General features: G+C 39.3%; 1 protein-coding gene across 2 annotated transcripts in view; it reads left to right on the top strand.

Moving 5' to 3' along the window:
* Window positions 1–20,757, top strand: part of SHQ1 (SHQ1, H/ACA ribonucleoprotein assembly factor) — a 167,230-nt gene extending 146,473 nt beyond the window's left edge. For both annotated transcript variants that reach the window (XM_019717052.2, XM_088798545.1), the window contains exon 11: window positions 19,409–20,757. In XM_019717052.2, coding sequence (XP_019572611.2) covers window positions 19,409–19,859 — 451 coding nt within the window. In that variant the 3' untranslated portion in view covers window positions 19,860–20,757. The remainder of the gene's footprint in view (window positions 1–19,408) is intronic.
* Window positions 20,758–20,871: the final 114 nt, after the last annotated feature.

Genomic DNA, 20,871 nt, shown 5'->3' with positions numbered 1-20,871 from the left:
TAACCCCAGTTCAGGCCCCTCATAAGACCACCGTGATCAGTGGCTCAGCACATATACACCACACCCTGGGCACAACCACCTCTCACATGTGAGGAATCTGCTCAGGCTTGGAGGAGTCAAGGACTGCCTCAGGGAGCCTAGCAGTTGAAAGCCACTTGACAATGGCGCTGACAAGTGTTCAACTATAGAAAACCAAAATTGGGAAAGCCTGATTTTCTTAATACTTGCTTAATGTCTCTCAAAAACTATTTCAACTAAAGTGAAAAGCATGTGTCTATCAGAACATCCTTAAATGACAGTGCCTAAACTATCCAAGGAGGATTTAAAAATATTTTTAATAAAGGCAACTGATACCAATGTCTAATACTTAGTTTCTCTCTTTAATAAAGCCTTGCTTACTTAAAATGTAGTTCCTAAACCAACAGCAGCAGTGTCACCCCAGAACTTGTTAGAATTACAAAATCTTGGGCCCTACTTCAGACCCCTGAATCAGTATCTGCATTTTAACCTGCTCCCCAGGGGATTTATATGTATAGCGAAGTTTGAGAAGCACTGCTCCAGACAGTTGTGACTTTGCCAAAGTGATGATTGCTATCACCTTATACTTTTCCAATTCTCAGTATCGCTGACTCTCAATCTGATCAAACACCTAACAGAGATGGAAGTGGTGTGAGGTTCTCTCCCATTCTTGGGTCGGCTCGTGAGGGCTAAGCATTTGTATGACTTCACACATTCTGGAAAGGGCAGCCCGATTCTATCCCAGTCCTATCTCATCCAAAGCATGAATATAAACCTTCAGCCTGCATCCACTCACCAATCTTGGTTCCAGATAAAAAGTTGCAAGGAGCTCTAATCTAGTGGTCCTTTGACTCAAGAATTTTCTCCTTGGCCATTCTAGGCCAGCTTGATCCTGAAGCTCATTCTCAGAAACCTTTTATCTCTCGACCCTAACTCTGCAAAGCCAGGGTTAGCTGTTTTCTAGTGCAAAATCTTCAACTTGTATGGGGACCTCTCCTGAGCCCAGGGCCCAGACACCTGTCCTGGACCCCCTTTACTGTCCATTTAGGCCGGACCCCATGTCTGCCTCCACCCATTACTTCCTTATTGCCATCTATATGCCACTAGCCCTCCAAGTAACCTCTACCTCCTGATCACACTGAAACCATGCGGATTTGCAATTTTTATTCATCCAATAAATACAGAGGGTACCCCCCAAAATGTGTACATATTTTAAGAAAGGAGAAAACTATTAAAATTGTAATACAATGAATGATGCTAGCGTTCATTTGATTAACGCCATCTTTTGAGCGAACTTCATACTAAACATTGTTACTGTAATTTAATTCAACTTCGAAAAGTACTGCATAGATAACATCTCTTAAAATGTGTACATTTTTTTGGCACTTGCAGTATTTATTGAAAGTACTATGTGCCCAAGAACTGAACAAAACAGATAAGAATGCTTGTGCTCATGAAGCTTATACTCTTGTGCGGGGGGAAGACAGACAATAAACAAAAACTAAGTAAATACAAAAGGTGCTAGATAGTATAAGTGCTATGGAAAAATACAGAGCTGACCAGGGGGCCCAGGAGTGCTAGGGGCAGAGGTATTTGATTTCTTATTAGTGTCTCAGGAAGGCCTCACTGAAATGTGACATAGGGACTAAATATATCTGAATAGCCTGAACTGTGGGACCTAGCTTTATTCTTGCTTTTTACCTATTTCATTTCTTCCTACTGTGTTTCCCTGAAAATAAGACCTACCCCCAAAACAAGCCCCAGTTAAGATCGTCAGCCAGACGGACACATTTAGTACGTTATGATGGTGTCCCGGAAGAAGATGACATGACTGTATTTGAATAAATGTAGATTGTTATACATGAAAAAGTAAGATAGCCCTGAAAATACACCCTAATGCGTCTTTTGGAGCAAAAATTAATATAAGACCCGGTCTTATTTTGGGGGAAACACAGTAGCTTGACACTCGTCTATAAACCCTAGTACAACACTCATGTCCACCCCCTGCTCTCAGTCCTAAAAGTCATCCGATGTCTATTCCCACGTAGCTATTTCTAATCTCCAGAACATGTACCCGTGCCTAAACAACTGCTTCTCATACCTGTATCCACCTGGGACTGATACTTAACCTCTGTGGCCTGATGTTCATGGAAAATGACAACTAGTTCCCATGTTTCTGAAAAGGAAGACCCACAGGTTTTTTAGTAAGAGAAAAACCCTAGGTTGGCAGAACTGTATATTATAAGTATAAACTAGATAAAACTATTTGAGGACTTCAAAATGTATCTTTCCACAACTAACTTACCTCTTCTAAGAAACTGATCATAAAAGATGCCATAGGAAGGCTTCAGCCACCAAGGCAACAAGGAGTAAAGATTTCTGCACATCCAAGTCCCTGGTATGCGTAGTGGTGGTGGTGGGGGTGGCATTAAAAGCAAAATTAATTCTCCTTAAGGACTGAGACACTTTGTTGAAATCTACACAATCTCACACTAGAAAAAATCCTGATAGATAAATGAGTCCAGGGTTGTCCAGTAGAGCTTTACACAATGACGGAAACATTCTTTACCTGTGTTGTCCAATACAGTAGCCACTAGCCATATGACTACTGAGTACTTGAAATGTCACCAGCATGATTGAAAAATGGAATCTTAAATTTTACTTAATTTTAATTAATGTAAATTAAAATAGCCTCCTGTGGCTAATGAGTACAAAATTACTCCACAGACCTAAAGCCCCAATTTTCTGTGACAAAGATGAGGCCTAGACATAGCTAAGACCACAAGATTAGCCACAACCTCAAGTACTAATATTCCACACTGGCATCATATTGGAGGGTTTTTGAATTGCTTTCATGTGCATGAGCCCATCTCACTGTTTCCTCAGCCACATCAAGCTAAGCAGGTCCTAAGACTCTCTACATCTCACCAATGCTCAGAGGGGACAAACTGACTATTGCCAGAGGGAAAGGTCAGAGCTTCTGACATGCAGACTCACAATGATACAGTGACACTCTGGGTAATCGGAGAGTTAATTAGCTACATGAAACAAGATGCTGGAAGAAGACACTTGCCAGTAGAACCATTATAGAATCTCTCCTATCTCACAAGATCCACCCTTGACAAAATATTTATGCAAATTAAGTCTCCTAGGAGTTTTATCAAGATGGGAACTCCAATTTGTGGATGGAAAAGGCGCCACATGTTAAACCTGACAAGTTCAGGAGACTGAAAATAACCACATAGGATGGTGTGAACATAAAAATTCCTAACTAAGGTGGGCCATGGCAGGAAGTCTTTGGCCTGTAGCTTCCTTGACAAAGGTCAATCTTTACCTTAAGTGAGCCTGTCTGTCCTCTTTTTGCATCTAAGATAACATACCCTTGGAATGTCAAAGTAATCCCTTTTTCCGGACCCTGCCCCCCAGCGGTGGGGGAACAACCCACCACACCAGGGCAGGAAACTACAAAATCTCTCATTGTTATCTTGTTCCCCAAATACCATCTCTATGTGCTGTAAAATGCTATTAACTATCCTGCACCCACCAATGTAAAAGAAATGTGTATCTCTCCATTTTGCTCTTTATCCAATCCCAAAGATTTCCCCACTTTGCTTTCTCCCACTCCCTTAATCTACAGCCAGTGGATTTCATGTAACCCTCCTCCTTTGATTCTAGGGTATAAAATAAGTTGCAAAACGGCCATTTTCTGGAGCATTTTCCCAATCTGCTCAATTTTCATCAGTTTGGCTCAAATAAACTCTTATAAGCTTCTTCTTAAGTTGGATGTCTTTTTGTCAACAAATTGATTCCATATTTTAAGGTAGCAACCGTGACTCAAAAATTAGGAATCAACTAGTTTGTTGGACATTTCTTTAAAATCCTACATTCACTCTAGCATCAAGATGTACAAGCAAAAACTCCTCTACGATGAGAACTGACGAGTTGTCAAAACATCCAAATCAGACCCAAATTACTACCTATAAAAATTACTGATTACTAAAAATAAAAATGAAAAAGTAGCTAAAAATATTATTTGACTATGTATAGAAATACACAGTAAAACTGAAACCTCCAGTTAGGTGGCCACTAGAACCAAACCTACTGGCTGAACAGCAATTCATGTTCCTACAAGAACTAAGTGCAAAAGCTTATTTAGGGTTTGATTCAAATGATGTTATGAAAATGCTTCCTACATGGGACGAGACATGTGTTTTTGTCCTTCTATCCTTATCAAGGCACATGGGTGGGTTTTTTATTGGAGCCACATCATTCTATAGAGATAAATTCAGCCCCACAACAAGCAGTTTGTCAAAAGGCAGGGACTGCTGTGAGGAAAGCAGGAGCTCAGCTTTGGTCACAGCGGCAGTTCCACCGGCCCCAAAGGCAGCTGCCACATACAGCTCTCCATCCGTTCCTGGGCTCAGAAGCATCAGACAGAAGCTGACAGGGAAAACATTATACAGATTGTTGACCCTGCTGCAGGCAGACAGAGCTGCCTCTGCTCAGCTTTGATTTTCCAGAGCCAGAGCCTGAGGGGAGAGGCAGTTTAACTTTCTTCTTTTCTAGCATTCCCCATTGCAGGGCACATTTGGAAGGAGCTCTGGGAGAATACCAAATGCAGAAGAAAGGGAAATATATAATAAACAAAACTGTGGCAGAGAGCTGCCATCAGCAGCCAGGAAGAAAAATCGCATCCCTAGTTAAAAGCAACTAGGTTTTATAGGTTTTTGCTAAACCGCAGAGCCCCGAGCTCTGGCTGTGATCTTTGTCACACTGTTGTCCTACTGAGCAAGGCAAATACTATGTGCCACAAGCCTTCCATGTGCATTTTCTATTCCTGTTGTTTAGTGTATGTCTGAAGAAAATAGCAGGGTAACTACCCATGTCCCATAGTGGAGTTGGAAATGAGCAATGCATGACCAGCAGTTTTTCCCTGACACAGAAAGACTGTCCTCTACTTATAAGCAGTATGTTTGCTGCTTAATGGTCACCCAAATTTTGCCTTAACAAGCCTCTGAAACTGATCCCACTGGAATGTGGTCACTGCTGCCCAGGTTCCACATCTATCGAGTGCCCAGTATTTGCTGGGCATTTTGCTAGACCTTGCGATAAAGCATGGCTCCTGCTGCCATGAAGCCTGAAGATGGGCAGGAAGAAAGTCCAGCATCCTCTTATCCAGCATCAGAGCCCTTATCCATTAGGCCAAAGTCACACACTCTGCTGCCCTCTGGCCATGCAGATGGGATCCAGTGAGGGGTGGGGGTCTGGCAGAGTGGGGAGCAGTCTATACTTCCCATGCATCTTGCCAGTATTTTTGTTATTTGACCTTTTGTTGGTTGTTGGTGTTGTGCAGTGCAAATAAATTGCAAATTGAGCAAGAGATAAAGGATTTCATGAAGGCCATAGAAGTAATATGGGAGCTGTGGTTGAACCACACACAAAAACACTGACAATAAGGCTTGGAGATGTGGGATTAGTTAAAAGTTAAAGAAGAAAACTACAGTAAAGTGACATTAGTGGAAAGTCTTTATTTTGGATATCAAAGGATTGACTTGAGTATCACAGGATTGAGAGCTCTTGGGAAAACTGATGATGCCCTGGATGATTATTGGTGAAAAAAAATCCTATGTGATTTTGCTATAAAAGACCAACCTGAAGTGATGAGTATCATATGATGCTATAATGTAATTTTGTTAGAACAATCATAACTACAATTAATATTTGGTTCATTCTTTGTTCATCTTGAGAATTAGTGCATAGCTGCAATTGTAACCTACATATTAACATTGCCAAATATTTTATAAACTTATTTGTGTAATTTGTCATTTTGTTTCAAGGTGAAATCTTAACCTTTTTTTAATCACTATTTACTATTAAATTTTTTGCCTCCACTTTATGGTCTTAATTATTCTCCATTAATGAGCATCTCCACTATCTATTTATTTCAGCTGCAGGGGGTTTACTATGTTGGAGAACGTCCCCTCAAAATTCATGTCCTTTCCAGAACCTCAGAATGTGATCTTATTTGGAAATAGGGTTGTTGTAGATGGCATTAATTGTTAAGATGAGGTCTTACTATTACCAACCTTGGGTTCTTAGGCTCTCTGTGTATTAGAAATTGACAAGAGGCCAATCCAAAAACTCAGACAATGGGGCTTATGCTGGAGCACAAGGCAGATGGTGCAGAAAGGGATGTCCTCTGGCTGGCTCCCTACAGGGAGCCACTGGGGGCGTTATGTAGGGCAGAGTGAGGGAGAGTTGGGGCAAGGGTCTCCTTTCTTCCTGGTTATGGTGTTTGCGCCGGCGCAGTCAATGCCAAAGTCCTGACGCATGCGCATTCTCGGTAGGCCCAGGATGCGGAGCTGCTCATTATTGCCATCCCAGGAAGGTTATGTAGCGGTCAACTCAAGGCTGTGTGCTCACGCCTGACTTGGGGAAGTTTGTAGGTGGAAAGTTGCTTATTTAGGCTGCGGGAAGTAGCTAACATGGGTAGTGCGGGACCTGGAGGATAAGGGAGTGAAGCGGAGCTCCATCCCAAGTCTATCTCAATACTAGAGTAGAATGGCCCCTTAATCTGGTCTGACTGGTTTTCTTACAAGGAGAGGAGACACATCAGTGAAGAAACAAACACAGAGAGGCAGAGCTTGCTGGACTGGGGGCAACACCAGAAGCTAAGACAGAGGCATGGAACAGAATCTTCCCTTAGAGCTCCCAGAAGGAACCAACCCTGTCAGCACCTTGATTTTGGATCTCTAGCCTCCAGGACTGTGAGGGAATAAGTTTCTGTTGCTTTAAGCAACCAGTTTATGGTAGTTTGTTATTGCAGCCCTAGGAAACTAATACAGAGAGTTTTCAAAAAATGAGTATACTGATTCAGGGACTAGACATCATTTTTCATAGCCCAGGCACACCACAGAATGGTATTAAGTCAAGCTGAAAATAGAGTGAAAAGTTATTTCATTGGCCCAAACTTAATATGGCTTAAATAACTCTTAATCTTGCAGTATTTTCTATGTTAAATTAGTAGTTTCTTGTTCAAAGAGATCAATTGTTTCTATTAATGACTGAACTGAAAATGGTTTTCACTATTGCAGAATAATGACAGACAATTCTGTGTTCATTTGTACATCACTTGGTATTTACTTTACTTTTCATGGCAACTTTCAGAGAAGAGTTTCACCAGCAGCTTCTACTTAAATAATTACCTTTTAGGTCAGATTATTTAAATGTGTTTTGGGCAAGGGATTTTGAAGTTTGGAACTGGTTCTTTTCAATAGAGAGGAATTATGATTATATGTCATTTTTATCAATTCCCTTTAAAAAGAAAGTTTGTTCCCAGATAGGACCTGAGATTGTGTGTGTGTGTGTGTGTGTGTGTGTGTGTGTGTGCGCGTGTTTCCTTTGAAACTAAAAAGCCAAGTCATTATATTCCATCATCCAGTATGAAATGTTTCTTGAATTGCCTCAGTGGTGTCCTGTGTTACATTATCAGTTGCTGGCTCTAGTGTCAGTTTGTCATTGCTGGCGGGTTGGCAGATTTTGGCAGAGGAAACGAAACCTAGTCAGTTACTATGAGATTTATAGTAGACCTGCTATTGCAGGAAGTGGTGAAAAGTTGATTAATAGTTTGAGACAAAACTTTACAGCAAGAAACAGGATGTATGCTTTCTATTTATAACCAGTTTTCTTTTTTCCTACATTTCAGAGCTCCTTGTGCACGTTGTTTTGGCTGTTTCATAAGTCCATGGATCCTTATATTTTTTCCCCTAAACTTGGTCACCAAATATAAAATAATTGAGGAACCTGTATATAAGCTCAGCCATGGTAAAGGCATGCACTTTCAGCTCTTCTCTTTCATGATAGCTGTATTTATTATAACTTATCAGAAAGCAGTCTTTAATTAATTTTTTTTCCTAAATAGGATATTATTTCACATATACAAAGAACGTGAATGTGTTTTTCTAAGTTACATGGTAAGATTACATTTCCAAAAACTTTCTGAGAAAAGCCTGTTTTGAGTATAATTTTATTAAAATAGGGCAGTATGATTCAATTCTCATATCACTTTTAAATGCTAAATCTCTGTATTCTGTAATAAATGCATTTTTAACAGGTAGATGTTCTTCACTTAGATATAAAATATATACTATAGTACAATTATTAACTCAACATATGTGTTCCTTGAGATATATCAGAATGTACCTGGTTTTTGTAAGCATTATGGTTAACTAATAATGTCATTTGACAAGATTTTTTGACATGAGCTAGCCTGGTCTGAGTGTGACAGTGAAAAACCACTAACTACATTAAATGAGGTGCTTTCTGAAATGGAAAGGCCATTGCAGAGGTAGACTCTAGAATTTACAAGGAGTGACAGACTTAGAACCAACTCTAATTGTACCAGCAGTTGAAAAACAAAAAAGCCACTCTTTCATGGCTTAATTTTTTTCTCCAAAAGAATAATTTTCTTTTTTATGAACAGTGATTGCTAAGTTATCTGTGTAAAATAGGTGAATAGAAAGAAACCCAACTCATTCCTCAGACTATTAGGTCACATTCTACACCAATGATTTTTTGAAATTTGTAATCACTTTTTATTCTAGCATTCTTTGTGGGGAAAGTTTGGAATGCTTCTTCCATAAACTTAATGTTTCTATCAGACCTTTAATATTAATTTAGGAAACTGGCCAGCTTGAGGTGGTAAAAGTAGGATAATAAGAAATAGAGATGAGTCCGTGTGGTAAAGAATCAGAAGTGAACATATAATTCATTTTTTACGTATCTTATGTAAGTGGGTCACTTAAACATAATGTAGTGCTAAAAGTGAGAAACCAACTTTTCCCTGAAGGATAAAAATTCGTATCAGCTGTTAACAGGCACAAGTTCCTGTCTGGGTCACATGGCTCATCCTTGCCCCTTTCCTGCCTGTTAGAGTTGACACTTTTTAGTCCTATATGTAGGAAATGCTTTCTGAAAAAAGCCAGGATTACAGGTAAGGGACTTTGAAATTCCAAATTTATATTGTTATAAATGACAGATATAACATTTTATAGTAGACAGTAACAAAGATCAAAATAGCTTTAACGTGAGGTCTTGACATATCTACTGTAGTATTCACTAATATCCACCAATTAAAATAATCCATTTTTTCCCTCCTATTTTAAACCTCTGTAGTTAAAGCTTAGATGTATATGCTTCCTTTAAGATTGGTAAGCTAAAGATATCAGGCATAGCTTCTTTGGAGAATTCTGGGCCTTGTGTAGGTCAGAACTTGCTCATTTGGAAGATGTTGAATAGAGTTCAAACTGAGTAAAGAATGTGGTCTTAGGAAGAGGAACTTTTCAGAGCCTGGGTATTCGTGGGAGGCTCTATGGTGATGTAGGAAGAGCACTAGAGCTCTGAGGCATCGGGCCCAGTCTTGCCTTCCCCTGTTAGCTGGGTGGACTGCAGCAGTTTTCTTAACCCCTCCAAACTTCTGTTTCATCATCTGTAATGGGGATAAAAATGAGAGTGATTCATGGGATTGTCATTAGCAAGTGCAATGACATTTGTGAAACATTGTCCTTCATATATTGTCCAAAGGATTTGTCATGGCTATTAAATATGTTAGATGTGTGGTCACTAAAGTAAAAGCTTTTATTTAAAAATTTTGCTTCTAATATTATAATTTAATAAGAAGCATTTTCTTCTCTCCAAAGTTCATTGCTCTTTATGTCTTAAAGCTGTGTGTCACTACGCAGAGAGGACCTCCTTCAGTGAGAAAGATGGCAGTGAACTGGTTCCTAGGCTGACAGAACCTTAGGGTAGAGATGTTTTATGCTGGCCCACTAGCTTTGACTGAATCCTTTATCACTAGTAGTCAAGGTTTCAAAATACATGGTGGACATCATCGACAACTATCTTGAACATGGATGTAAATTATATTGCAACCATCTTATTCCATAACTATACTTTTAAAGATGTCGCAAACTGACCAGAGTTCATCCAGTTTATAGCCCTTTGGGGAATCATTAACTGACTCCAGCTGATTTCATCTTAATTTTCCTCTTTACCCTAGCTACCTTTCCTTTTCTAAGCTCTGGAAATTTCAGCACTGAAAGTTCTGGGTTTTCCTCGCTTAAGAGAAAGTTGCCCATCACTGATAGTTGTTGCCCTTGTCCAATTCATCCCACTCTGCCTCCCACCCACCCTTGGACACTGACTCAAGTAGAGCTTTTGTGTCCTGCCTACACTTGTAGAGAGGCAGTGAGGGCTGGCATGCCTGCACAAAGTCATTATTATGCTAAATATTTTGAGACAAAAGGATCTTAGATATATGTAGACACTTAGATGAAAATTACCATCTTTGTTCGGTAGTTCCCATCACAGCATCCACTCACTTCAGCTCTATTAAAATAAAGCCTCATTCTTCCAATATAGGATGGACTACCCTTTTACAAATGAACTTGTCTTGTGAACTCACCCTTATCCAGTTTGTCTCAAAGCCACTAAATGTTTTGTACACTCATTCAGTCTTTGAGTTAGGGAAACGTAGAAGCCATGGTGGTATGTTGACCATTTTCACTCACTGCCGCCTTTTCTCACTTGTCACATCAGATTTTCCTCTATAGAATAGAGTAACGACGTAGTTTTTTCAGAACTGCAGTATGTTTTATGTTGCTTCTTTCACGAACAAAGACCAAACAACTACATTCATCCAAGTTAATGAAAAAGTTTATTCAATATAACGTAATATTACAAATTTAGAAAAATATCGTCTGAAATAACATGAAATGGTTTTCTGATAAAAATAGAAAGTACTCTATGCTTTTCTCTAACATTGCCTATTTTTTCTATTTTGTAAATTTAAAACTTTTGAATAGGTATTACATTCACATAGGTTTAAAAATAAACAATATATCTGGGTTAGCCCATGGGATGCTTTACTCCTTATGCAGCTGTAGCCTGTTCCTTTGTATGTATATGCCATCATTATTCAACTGGTCCCATACTAATGGACATTTGATTGTTTCCCACTTTTGAGTATTAAAAACAATACCATAGTTTAAAAAAAAAATAAAAAAGCAAAACACCTTGGGCCTGTGTCATGTAGCATATATGTTTAATTTTCAAGATGTGGTATTGCTGGGTCAAGGGTATGTACATTTTCAGTTTTTAAAGTTATTGCCAAGTGCTCCTTCATATGGGGTTGTATCTGTTTAATCTCTTAACACCAGTGTATGATAGGAGCATTTCCCCCCACAGCCTTACTAGCAGTGTTATCAAATATTTGGATTTTTGCCTGTTTGATAAATGAAAAAAATATCTCAGTATGACTTCAATTTGTATTTCTCTCATATGACTGAAGTTCAATATCTTTTCATATATGTAATAGGCATTAGTATTTCCTTTTGTGAAAATTGTATACTTACGTCTTTTGCCCATTTTTCTGATGGGTTGTTATATTCATTCCTAAGAACTCTTTTGGGGAATTTAGGCCTTGATCTGTGATAGGAGCTGCAGATATTTTTCTCAATTTTGCATTATTAGTCTTTTGACTTTTCTTATGACTTTTTTTGTTTTTCGGTGTTTTAGAATTTATTTGGTGAGTTTGAGCTGCGGGAGGTCAGGCTAGAGCAGAGGGAAAAGATCATAACCTCCCTGAGCAAAGATGGGTGTGGAGTTTTATAGGTAAATCAGACTGTTCCCCCTTCAATGACAAAGGGTTTCAGGGCAAGACCAAGTCCTCCAGCAATACACCCTGGCCCCAGGTCACACTCCAGACTGCCCAGCCCCACCCATCACAGGCCCCTAAGAGATAAAGCAAGACAGGATCAAGACAAGATGACTTTAAGATAAGGTTCTGTTCCAGGCCTAAATATGGCTTAGCACCCACTATCACAGCACATGGTACCATGCACTAGATTCTGGGGTGATGTTAGTTATGGAAAAGATGTTGGCTGATAAATCTTATTGACCACATACTATGCTGCAATGCAATGGCAACCCTTAATGTTTACACTATGACAGGTACTGCTCATTACCCCCAAATAGTGCATTTACTTCTTCATCCTTACCTTCAGAATCCTGATGTTCTTTTTTTTTTCATTATTTATTTATTTTTTATTAGTTTCAGATGCACAAAACAAAGTAATAGTTAGACATTTATCATTTATATCCTTCACACTGTGTCAACCCCCTTTCCCCATCCACTATCCCTCTGACATCACACACAGAGCCATTGCATTTCCACTATCTATTCCTAATGCTGTACTCCGCTTCCTGTAAATATATATATATATAATTATAGTTGACATTCATTATTGCTCAACTTCATCTTCAGGTGTACAGTGCAGTGGTCAGGCATCTACATCTTCCCTGAGGTGGTCTCCCTAATGAGACAAGTGTCCATCGGATACCCTACAAAATCTTTACAACATTATTGATTACAGTCCCCAAATTAACTTTCGTATCCCCGTGGCCATCTTGTGGTTACCAACTGTGCTTTCTAATCCCCTCACCTTCCCGCTTATCCCCACCCGCCCTCCCATCTAGCAACCCTCAGTTTTTCCTCTATCTCCTAAACTGTTTCTGATTAGTTCATTCACTTATTCTTTTGTTTATTTCCACATATAAGTGAGATCATATGGTGTTTGTCTTTCTCTGTCTGACTTATTTCACTTAACATAATGTTCTCTAGGTCCATCCATGTTGTTACAAATGGTAACATTTCTTTCTTCTTTATGGCTGTGTAATACTCCATTGTATAAATGTACCACAGTTTCTTAATCCAGTCATCTACCGATGGGCATTTCGGTTGTTTCCATGTCTTCGCTATTGTGTATAGTGCTGCAATAAACATAGGACTGCATAAATTTTTTTGAATTAGAGTTTTGGATTTCTTCAGATAGATAACTAGGAGTGGAATTGCTGGATCATAAAGTAGTCCTATTTTCAGATTTTTGAGATACCTCCATACTGTTTTCCATAGTGGCTACACCAATCTGCAATCCCACCAACAGTGCACAAGCGTTCCCTTTTCTCCACATCCGCGCCAGTACTTATTGTTCGTTGATTTATTGATTTTAGCCATTTTGACTGGGGTGAGGCGGTATCTCATTGTGGTTTTTATTGCATTTCTCTAATGGTTAGTGAGGTTGAGCATTTTTTCATGTCTATTTGTCATCTGTAAAGTCCTTTTTAGAAAAATGTCTGTTCATGTCCTCTGCCTATTTTTTAATTGGGTTGTTTGTTTTTTTGGAGTTGAGTTGAGTGAGTTTGTTTTTTTACAAATTTTGGATATTAACCCCTTGTCGGATATATCATTGGCAAATATCTTTCCCATTCAGTAGGATCCCTTTTTGTTTTATTGATGGTTTCCTTTGCTGTGAAAAAAACTTTTTAGTTTGATGTAATCCCTTATGTTTATTTTTTCTCTTACTTCCCTTGTGCGAGGGGCTATATCAGTAAAAGTCTTACTCTGGGTAATTTCTGTAAAGTTTCTTCCTATATTTTCTTCTAGGAATTTTATGGTTTCAGATCTTACATTTAAGTCTTTAAGCCATTTTGAATTTATTTTTGTATATGGTGTAAGGAGGTGGTCCAGCTTCATTTTTTTGCATGTGTCTGTCCAGGTTTCCCAGCACCATTTATTGAATAGACTGTCTTTAGCCCACCATAAATTCTTGCTTCCATTGTCGTAGATTAAATGGCTCTACAGGCATGGATTTATTTCTGGGCTCTCTATTCTGTTCCATTGATCTATGTGTCTGTTTTTATGCCAGTACCATGCTGTTTTGTTTACTGTAGCCTTGTAGTATAATTTGATGTCAGGTATTGTTATACCTCCCATTTTGTTCTTATTTCTCAAGATTGCTGAGGCTATCCGGGGTCTTTTATAGTTCCATATCAATTTTAGGATTATATGTTCTATTTCTGTGAAAAATGTTGTTGGTAGTTTGATAGGAATTGCGTTGAATATGTATATTGCCTTAGGTAGTATGGACATTTTAACTATATTAATTCTTCCTATCCATGAACATGGTATATGTTTCCATCTATTTGTATCTTCTTTCATTTCTTTCTTCAGTGTCTTATAATTTTCTGAGTACAGATCTTTTACTTCTTTGGTTAAATTTATTCCCAGGTATTTTATAGTCTTTGAAGCAATTGTAAATGGGATTGTCTTTTTAATTTCTCCTTCTGATGTTTTATTATTGGTATATACAAATGTAACTGATTTCTGAATATTAATTTTGTATCCTGCTACTTTACTAAATTCATCTATCACCTCTAATAGTTTCTTGGTGGAGTCTTTAGGGTTCTCTCTATATAGTATCATGTCATCTGCATATAATGACAATTTTACTTCCTGCTTACCAATTTGGATGCCTTTTATTTCTTTTTCTTGTCTGATTGCTGGGGCTAGAACTTCCAGCACTATGTTGAATAGAGTGGAGAAAGTGGGCAACCTTGCCTTGTTCCTGATCTTAAGGGGAATGGCTTTAGCTTTTCCCCATTGAGTATGATGTTAGCTGTGGGTTTATCATATACGGCCTTTATTATGTTGAGATATGATCCCTCTGTTTCCACTTTCTTAAGGGTTTTATCATAAATGGCTGCTGGATTTTGTCAAATGCTTTTTCTGCATGTATTGATATGATCATATGATTTTTATTTTTCATTTTGTTAATGTGGTGTATCACATTAATTGATTTGCGGATGTTGAACCACCTTTGCATACCAGGGATGAATCCCACCTGATCATGGTGTATGATCTTTTTAATGTATTGTTGAATTCTGTTCGCTAATATTTTGTTGAGGTTTTTTGCATCTATGTTCATTAGAGATATTGGCCTATAGTTTTCTTTTTAGGTGGTGTCTTTGTCTCATTTTGGGATCAGGGTGATAGTGGCCTCGTAAAAAGTGTTTGGGAGCCTTCCCTCCTTCTGGATTTTTTGGAAGAGCTTGAGGAAAATAGGTGATAATTCTTTTTTGAACGCTTTGTAAAATTCACCTGTAAAGCCATCTGGTCCAGGGCTTTTGTTTGTTGGGAGATTGTTGATTATTGATTCAATTTCCCTGGTGGTAATCAGTCTATTCAGGTTTTCTGTTTCTTCTTGAGTTAGCCTTGGAAGGTTGTATGCTTCTAGAAAATTGGCCATTTCTTCCAGATTGTCAAATTTGTTGGCATATACGTTGGCAAATTTGTTGGCTCATAGTAATTTCTTAAAATTTTTGTATTTCTGTGGTATCTGTTGTCACTTCGCCTCTTTCATTTCTGATTTTATTAATTTGGGTACTCTCTCTTTTTTATTGAGTCTGGCTAAAGGTTTGTCTATTTTGTTTATCTTCTCTAAAAACCAACTCTTGGATTCATTGATCTTTTGTGTTGTTTTTCTGGTTTCTATTTCATTTATTTCTGCTCTGATCTTTATTATCTCCTTCTTTGTACTCCCTTTGGGCTTATTTTGCTGTGTTCTTTTTTTCCAGATCCCTTAAGTGTGAAGATAAACTGTTGATTAGTGATTTTTCTTGTTTGTTTACGTAGGCCTGCAGTGCTATGAATTGCCCTCTTAGGACCACTTTAACTGCATCCCATAGATTTTGGATTGTCGTGTTTTCATTTTCATTTATCTCGAGATATCTTTTGATTTCTTCCTTGACCTCGTGGTTGACCCATTCATTATTTAGTAACATGTTATTTAGCCTCCATGAATTGGTGTGTCTTCCAGTTTTTTTCCTGTAGTTCATTTCTAATTTCATAGCACTATGGTCAGAGAAGACAATTGGTATGATTTCAATTTTCTTAAACTTATGAAGACTTGTTTCGTGGCCTAACATATTTCTATCTTGGAAAATGGTCCATGTGCACTTGAGAAGAACGTGTATTCTGCAGCTTTGGGGGGTGAAATGCTCTGAAAATATCGATTAAATCCAAGTGGTCCAATGTGTCATTTAAGGCCATTGTTTCCACATTGATTTTCTGTCTAGAAGACCTGTCCCTTGTTGTCAGAGGTGTGTTGAGTCCCCTACTATGATAGTGTTACTGTTGATCTCTGTCTTTATGTCAGTCAATATCTGTTTTATATATTTAGGTGCTCCTATGTTGGGTGCATAGATGTTTACTAGGGTTATGTCCTCTTGTCGGATCAATCCCTTTATTATTATATAGTGCCCATCTTTGTCTTTTAATATGTTCTTCAATTAAAGTCTATTTTGTCAGATATAAGTATTGCAACTCCAGCTTTTTCCTCATTTCCATTTGCATGAAATATCTTACTCCAACCCTTCACTTTCAGCCTGTGTGTGTCTTTTGATCTGAGGTGAGTCTCTTGTATACTGCATATACAAGGGTCTTGCTTTCTTATCCACTCAGCCACCCTGTGTCTCTTGATTGGAGCATTTAATCCAGTTACATTGAAAGTGATTATTGATAGGTACATAGTTATTGCCATTTTTTAAATTTGTAGTTAGATTGTTTTCATTTTTCTTCTGTTTACGGAAGTCCTTTTAATATTTCTTGCAATACTGGTTGGTGGTAATAAATTCCTTTAGCTTATTCTTTTCTGGGAAGCTCTTTATCTCTTCTTCAATTTTAAATGATAGCCTTGCTGGATAAAGCAATCTAGGTTGTAGGCCTTTGTTTTCCATCACTTTGAGTATCTCCTGCCACTCCCTCCAGGCTTTCAATGTTTCTGCAGAAAAGTCATTTGATAGTCTTATGGGAGTTCCCTTGTATGTAACCTGCTCTCTTTCTCTTGCTGCTTTTAGGAATCTCTCTTTGTCTTAACCCTTTGACATTTTCACTATGTGTCTTGGTGTGGACCTGTTTGGGTTTATCCTGGCTGGAACTCTGTACTTCCTGGACTTGTATGTCGGTTTCCTTTACCAGGTTATGGAAGTTTTTGGACATTATTACTTCAAATATGTTCTCGATCCCTTGCTTCCTCTCTTCACCTTCTGATATTCCTATGATGTGCATGTTGTTACTCTTGATGTTATCCCAGAGGTCTCTTAAACCATCTTCATTGTTTTTTATTCTTTTTTCTTTCTGTTGCTCTGTTTGGGTGATCTCTGCTAACTTGTTTTCTAAGTCGCTGGTTTGATCCTCTGCTTCATCTAATCTGCTGGTAATTCCTTCAAGTGTCTTCTTTATTTCAGTAATTGCGTTCTTTAGTTCTAACTGGTTGTTCATTATGATTTCTCTATCCTTCTTTATGTCGTCTCTAAGCTCCTTAAACATTCTTGTCATCAGTGTTCTGAACTCTGTCTCTGATAGGTTGGTTACCTCTATTTCATTTGGTTCCAATTCTGGAGGTTTCTTCTGTTCTTTTATTTGGGACATGTTTCTTTGTTTCCCCATTCTGGCTGACTCGCTGTGTTTGCTTCAATGTATTAGGTAGATCCCCTAGAGTTCTTAGTTCTTGCTGGGTGATCTTATGTAGTATGTGTCCTTTATATTTGACTTGCACCATTTCCTTCTTCTCCTCTGCGTGTGCTCCAAAGGTGACTCTTGTGTTGTATATACTGTCCTGTTAAAGTTGATCTTTAATTGCTTTTCACTTGTGAGTAGGTAGGATTGACTCCTAGGCTGACTAGTTGTGAGACTTGGCTCTACCCACCGCAGGGTGTTCTGCTGCATGAGAGTTGACCATTTAAATGAGGTTAGACCTCTATGGGCTCTTTTGACTGTAGAGAATTCCCTCTGGGTGTGTCAGTTGTAGGTCAAACCCGGTAGTACTCTGGTTTGGTCTGGAGTTGGCCTCTGGTTGTGTTGAATCTTGTGCCTCTTAAGCTGGTCCCTGGTGTAGGGCAATTTCAGAACAAAGCAAATCACCAAGCACAACAATAACAACCACAAAGAAAAAAACAAATGCATTCACATGTAAAAACAACTGATAACCCACACTCAACACAGGCAAAGATGTCAAAGATATAAAAACAAAACAAAACAAAAAAAGCAGCGCCAGTCTTGGCTTAAGCCCACCAAGTAATCTCCAGGTTGTCCTCTGCTGTACTAAAGAGTCCTTTGTGTATTGTGCAGGCAGAGCCGGTCACCTGGTGTCCAGAGTGACCTCGGAACTGCAGTTCTAGATGAGGGGGGCTATGGGGTCTGGATGGTAGTTTTTAGAAAGTCAGTGCAGTTTCTGCCCTTGCCTGCACATATGCACACTGAGAGTAGCACCACCAGCCCTGTGTCCAGTTCTCCTGAGTCTTAGGGCACTTCTTCCTTGTGTGTGTGTGTGTGTGTGTGTGTGTGTGTGTGCAGGAGATTTCTGAGCTGCTGAAAGCTCAGAGCTATGTCTGCTGCCTACTGCTGATCCATGGGAGTGTCTCCGCAGTTGTAATTGTCCTGCCCTAGGCAGGCCTGAAAGGGTAGGGGCTGGGGATGAAGGGGTCTTCTCTCTCCCAGCCCAGCCATGTCACACTCTTCCCACAGGCCAGAAAAGGTTGGGGCTGGGGTGGAGGAGTCTCTTCTCTCCTAGCCCAGCAAAAATTACACTCTTCCCAGCTTCTTCCCTGGGTCAGAGCTGTACGCTGGTCTTCCCAGAGCCTGAGCACTAAGGCTCCTCTGTAATCTGACACTGCGCCTCAGTTCAGGGGTCAGTTTTAGTCTCTTGGAGGGGGTTTAGGATTGGGAGAGTGGGGGGAGAGGCCCAGGTATGGAGTTTGTGTCCTTTGTCCGACTTAGGGCCCAACTGGAGGTCTCAGCTGAGGTTACTGCCTCAAATGCTGGATATGCTGCCCCCTCGGCAGGAGAGATCAGCTGTGGGATGCAGGGAAAGAGCCCACCTCCTGGCTTTTGTGTTCTCTGTTCCATCCTGGGACCCCATGCGTCTCTGCAGCTACGGGTGCCGGCCACATCTCCACCGCCGCAGGTGCAGCTAGGTCTCCGCTCTGCTCCCTTCCCTCTTCCCCTGCTTGCCCAATTTGCCCTCCTGCAAGTAATCCTTGCATGAGTCTCTTAGCTGTTCTGTGTGATGAGCAGAGAGTCCTTTGATGGGTTATAGATGTTCCGTTTGTGATAAGATCCAGAGGAGAACTCAAAAAGTGCGCCCCGCTGCCGCCATTCCTATGACGTCACTCCTCTTTTATGACTTTTTTGACCTACCAAAGTAGTTGGGCTTTTTTAGTTGAATTTATCAGTCTTCTTTTATGACTTCTGGATTTTGAGTCACAGTTAGAAAGGCCACCCTCATTCTAGGATCATAAAGGAAATCTCCTATGCTTCCTTGTAACACTTTTTACTAGCCTCATTTTTTTACATTTCTTGTATATCTTTTATCTGTTTTGGAATTTATCCTGGTGGACCCAATTTTCTTTTGTTATTTCTTTAAGCTTTGTACCCTGTTGTCCCCAGGCCAATTAATGAATAGTCCTAATATTTCTTCTTAAAATGGTTTTCAAGGTCCAAAAAGTTGGCAGCTCTTGCAGAAGCTTTAAAAGAAGTGTCGTTGACAAAGGCCCAGCTGGGATTAGAACTGGAAGAGCTGGAAGCAGCAGCATTTCTCGTCCAGGAGGAAGAAGCTGCATTGACAGCAGCCCATTCCACTTCCAGGCAGCAGACACCTCCCTCTGGTTCTGAGGCAGGTGCTTTGGAGGAACCAGACAGCACCATACCATCTGAGACAGAAGACTCAGCTTCAGAACCAGAAGAACTCAAAGGCAGTAAATCCAAGATAGTCAGTTCCCTGCAAGGTCCCTTTCTAGAGGAAAGCAATGCCCTGCTTGTTAACAACGATGGGGTGTGCAGGGAGGTGGCCTACCTGGGGTCTGATTCTAGTCAGGAAAAGCCAGTGGCCTCTGCCTGGGCTCCTGGAGGGTCTCGGCCTCTGATAGAGGAGCTTGGAGAACACTGAAGACTGCAGTTCACATTCCCAAACCTGGAAACCATGGCACTATACAGGACAGACGACTGGCAGACTCCAAATGATTGACTCTGAGTGGCTTTATTCATTGTTGAGAATGATGTCAGATTTGGTTTTATTTACTGACTGAATTCGTTTTTACTTTGTACTTGTTCTTAGTGTATACAACATTGTTTTTCAGTAAGATAATGTTGATACCTTTTATTTTCCTTGTTGCAACTTTAAAAATAAAGTTATAAAATATGTTTACCAAAATCTAATTAATATTTAATTAATTATTAATAATTAATGTTTAAAGATGAAGTTAGCCAGAATTTCTAAAATGTAGAGCCCATATTTTTAATAGCTCTACCAAGGTATACTTGATATACACATATTTAGAGTGTACAATGTGCTAAGTGTTGATGTAGCACTTTTTCTAGGATGAGTTCGTGAACTTAATTAATTGTCAGGCATCCAAATTAAATCATGCACCAAATTAAATCATCACTGCACTGCAATCAAGATAGTGTACTTACCATCATGTCAAATGGCCTATGCCCCTTTGTTACCCCTCTCCTACTGCCCACCCCACATGCCACCCACCACCATTCCCCAGGCAAGGATTGATTTGCTCTCTGTCACTATACATTAGCTTGCATTTCCTAGAATCTAATAGTGAATCATGTAATATGTACTCTTTTTTATCAGTCTTATTTCACTTAGTATAATTATATTGAGATGAATTGATGTGACATGTATCAAGAGGTTTTGTTTTTGTTTTCTGTTTTCAATTTTTATTTTTTACTATACCTTAGTATTTCAGTGGATAGATTTATCCACTCACGTATTGATGGATAGGTGGGTTGTTTCCAAATTTTGGCTGTTACAAATAAAGCTTTTATGAATATTTGTGTATAAGCTTTTTTGTGTACATATGCTTTTATTTCTCTTGGGTAAATATTTAGGAGTGGTATGACTGAGACATTGTGGTAGGTATATGATTAACAGCTTAAAAAACTGC

The sequence above is a fragment of the Rhinolophus sinicus genome, chromosome 5 (genome assembly GCF_057876585.1).
Source record: "Rhinolophus sinicus isolate RSI-liver-muscle chromosome 5, RSI-T2T, whole genome shotgun sequence".
NCBI lineage: Eukaryota > Metazoa > Chordata > Mammalia > Chiroptera > Rhinolophidae > Rhinolophus > Rhinolophus sinicus.
Note: the sequence above shows the minus strand (reverse complement) of the source record. Positions and strands in the feature narration are given on the sequence as shown.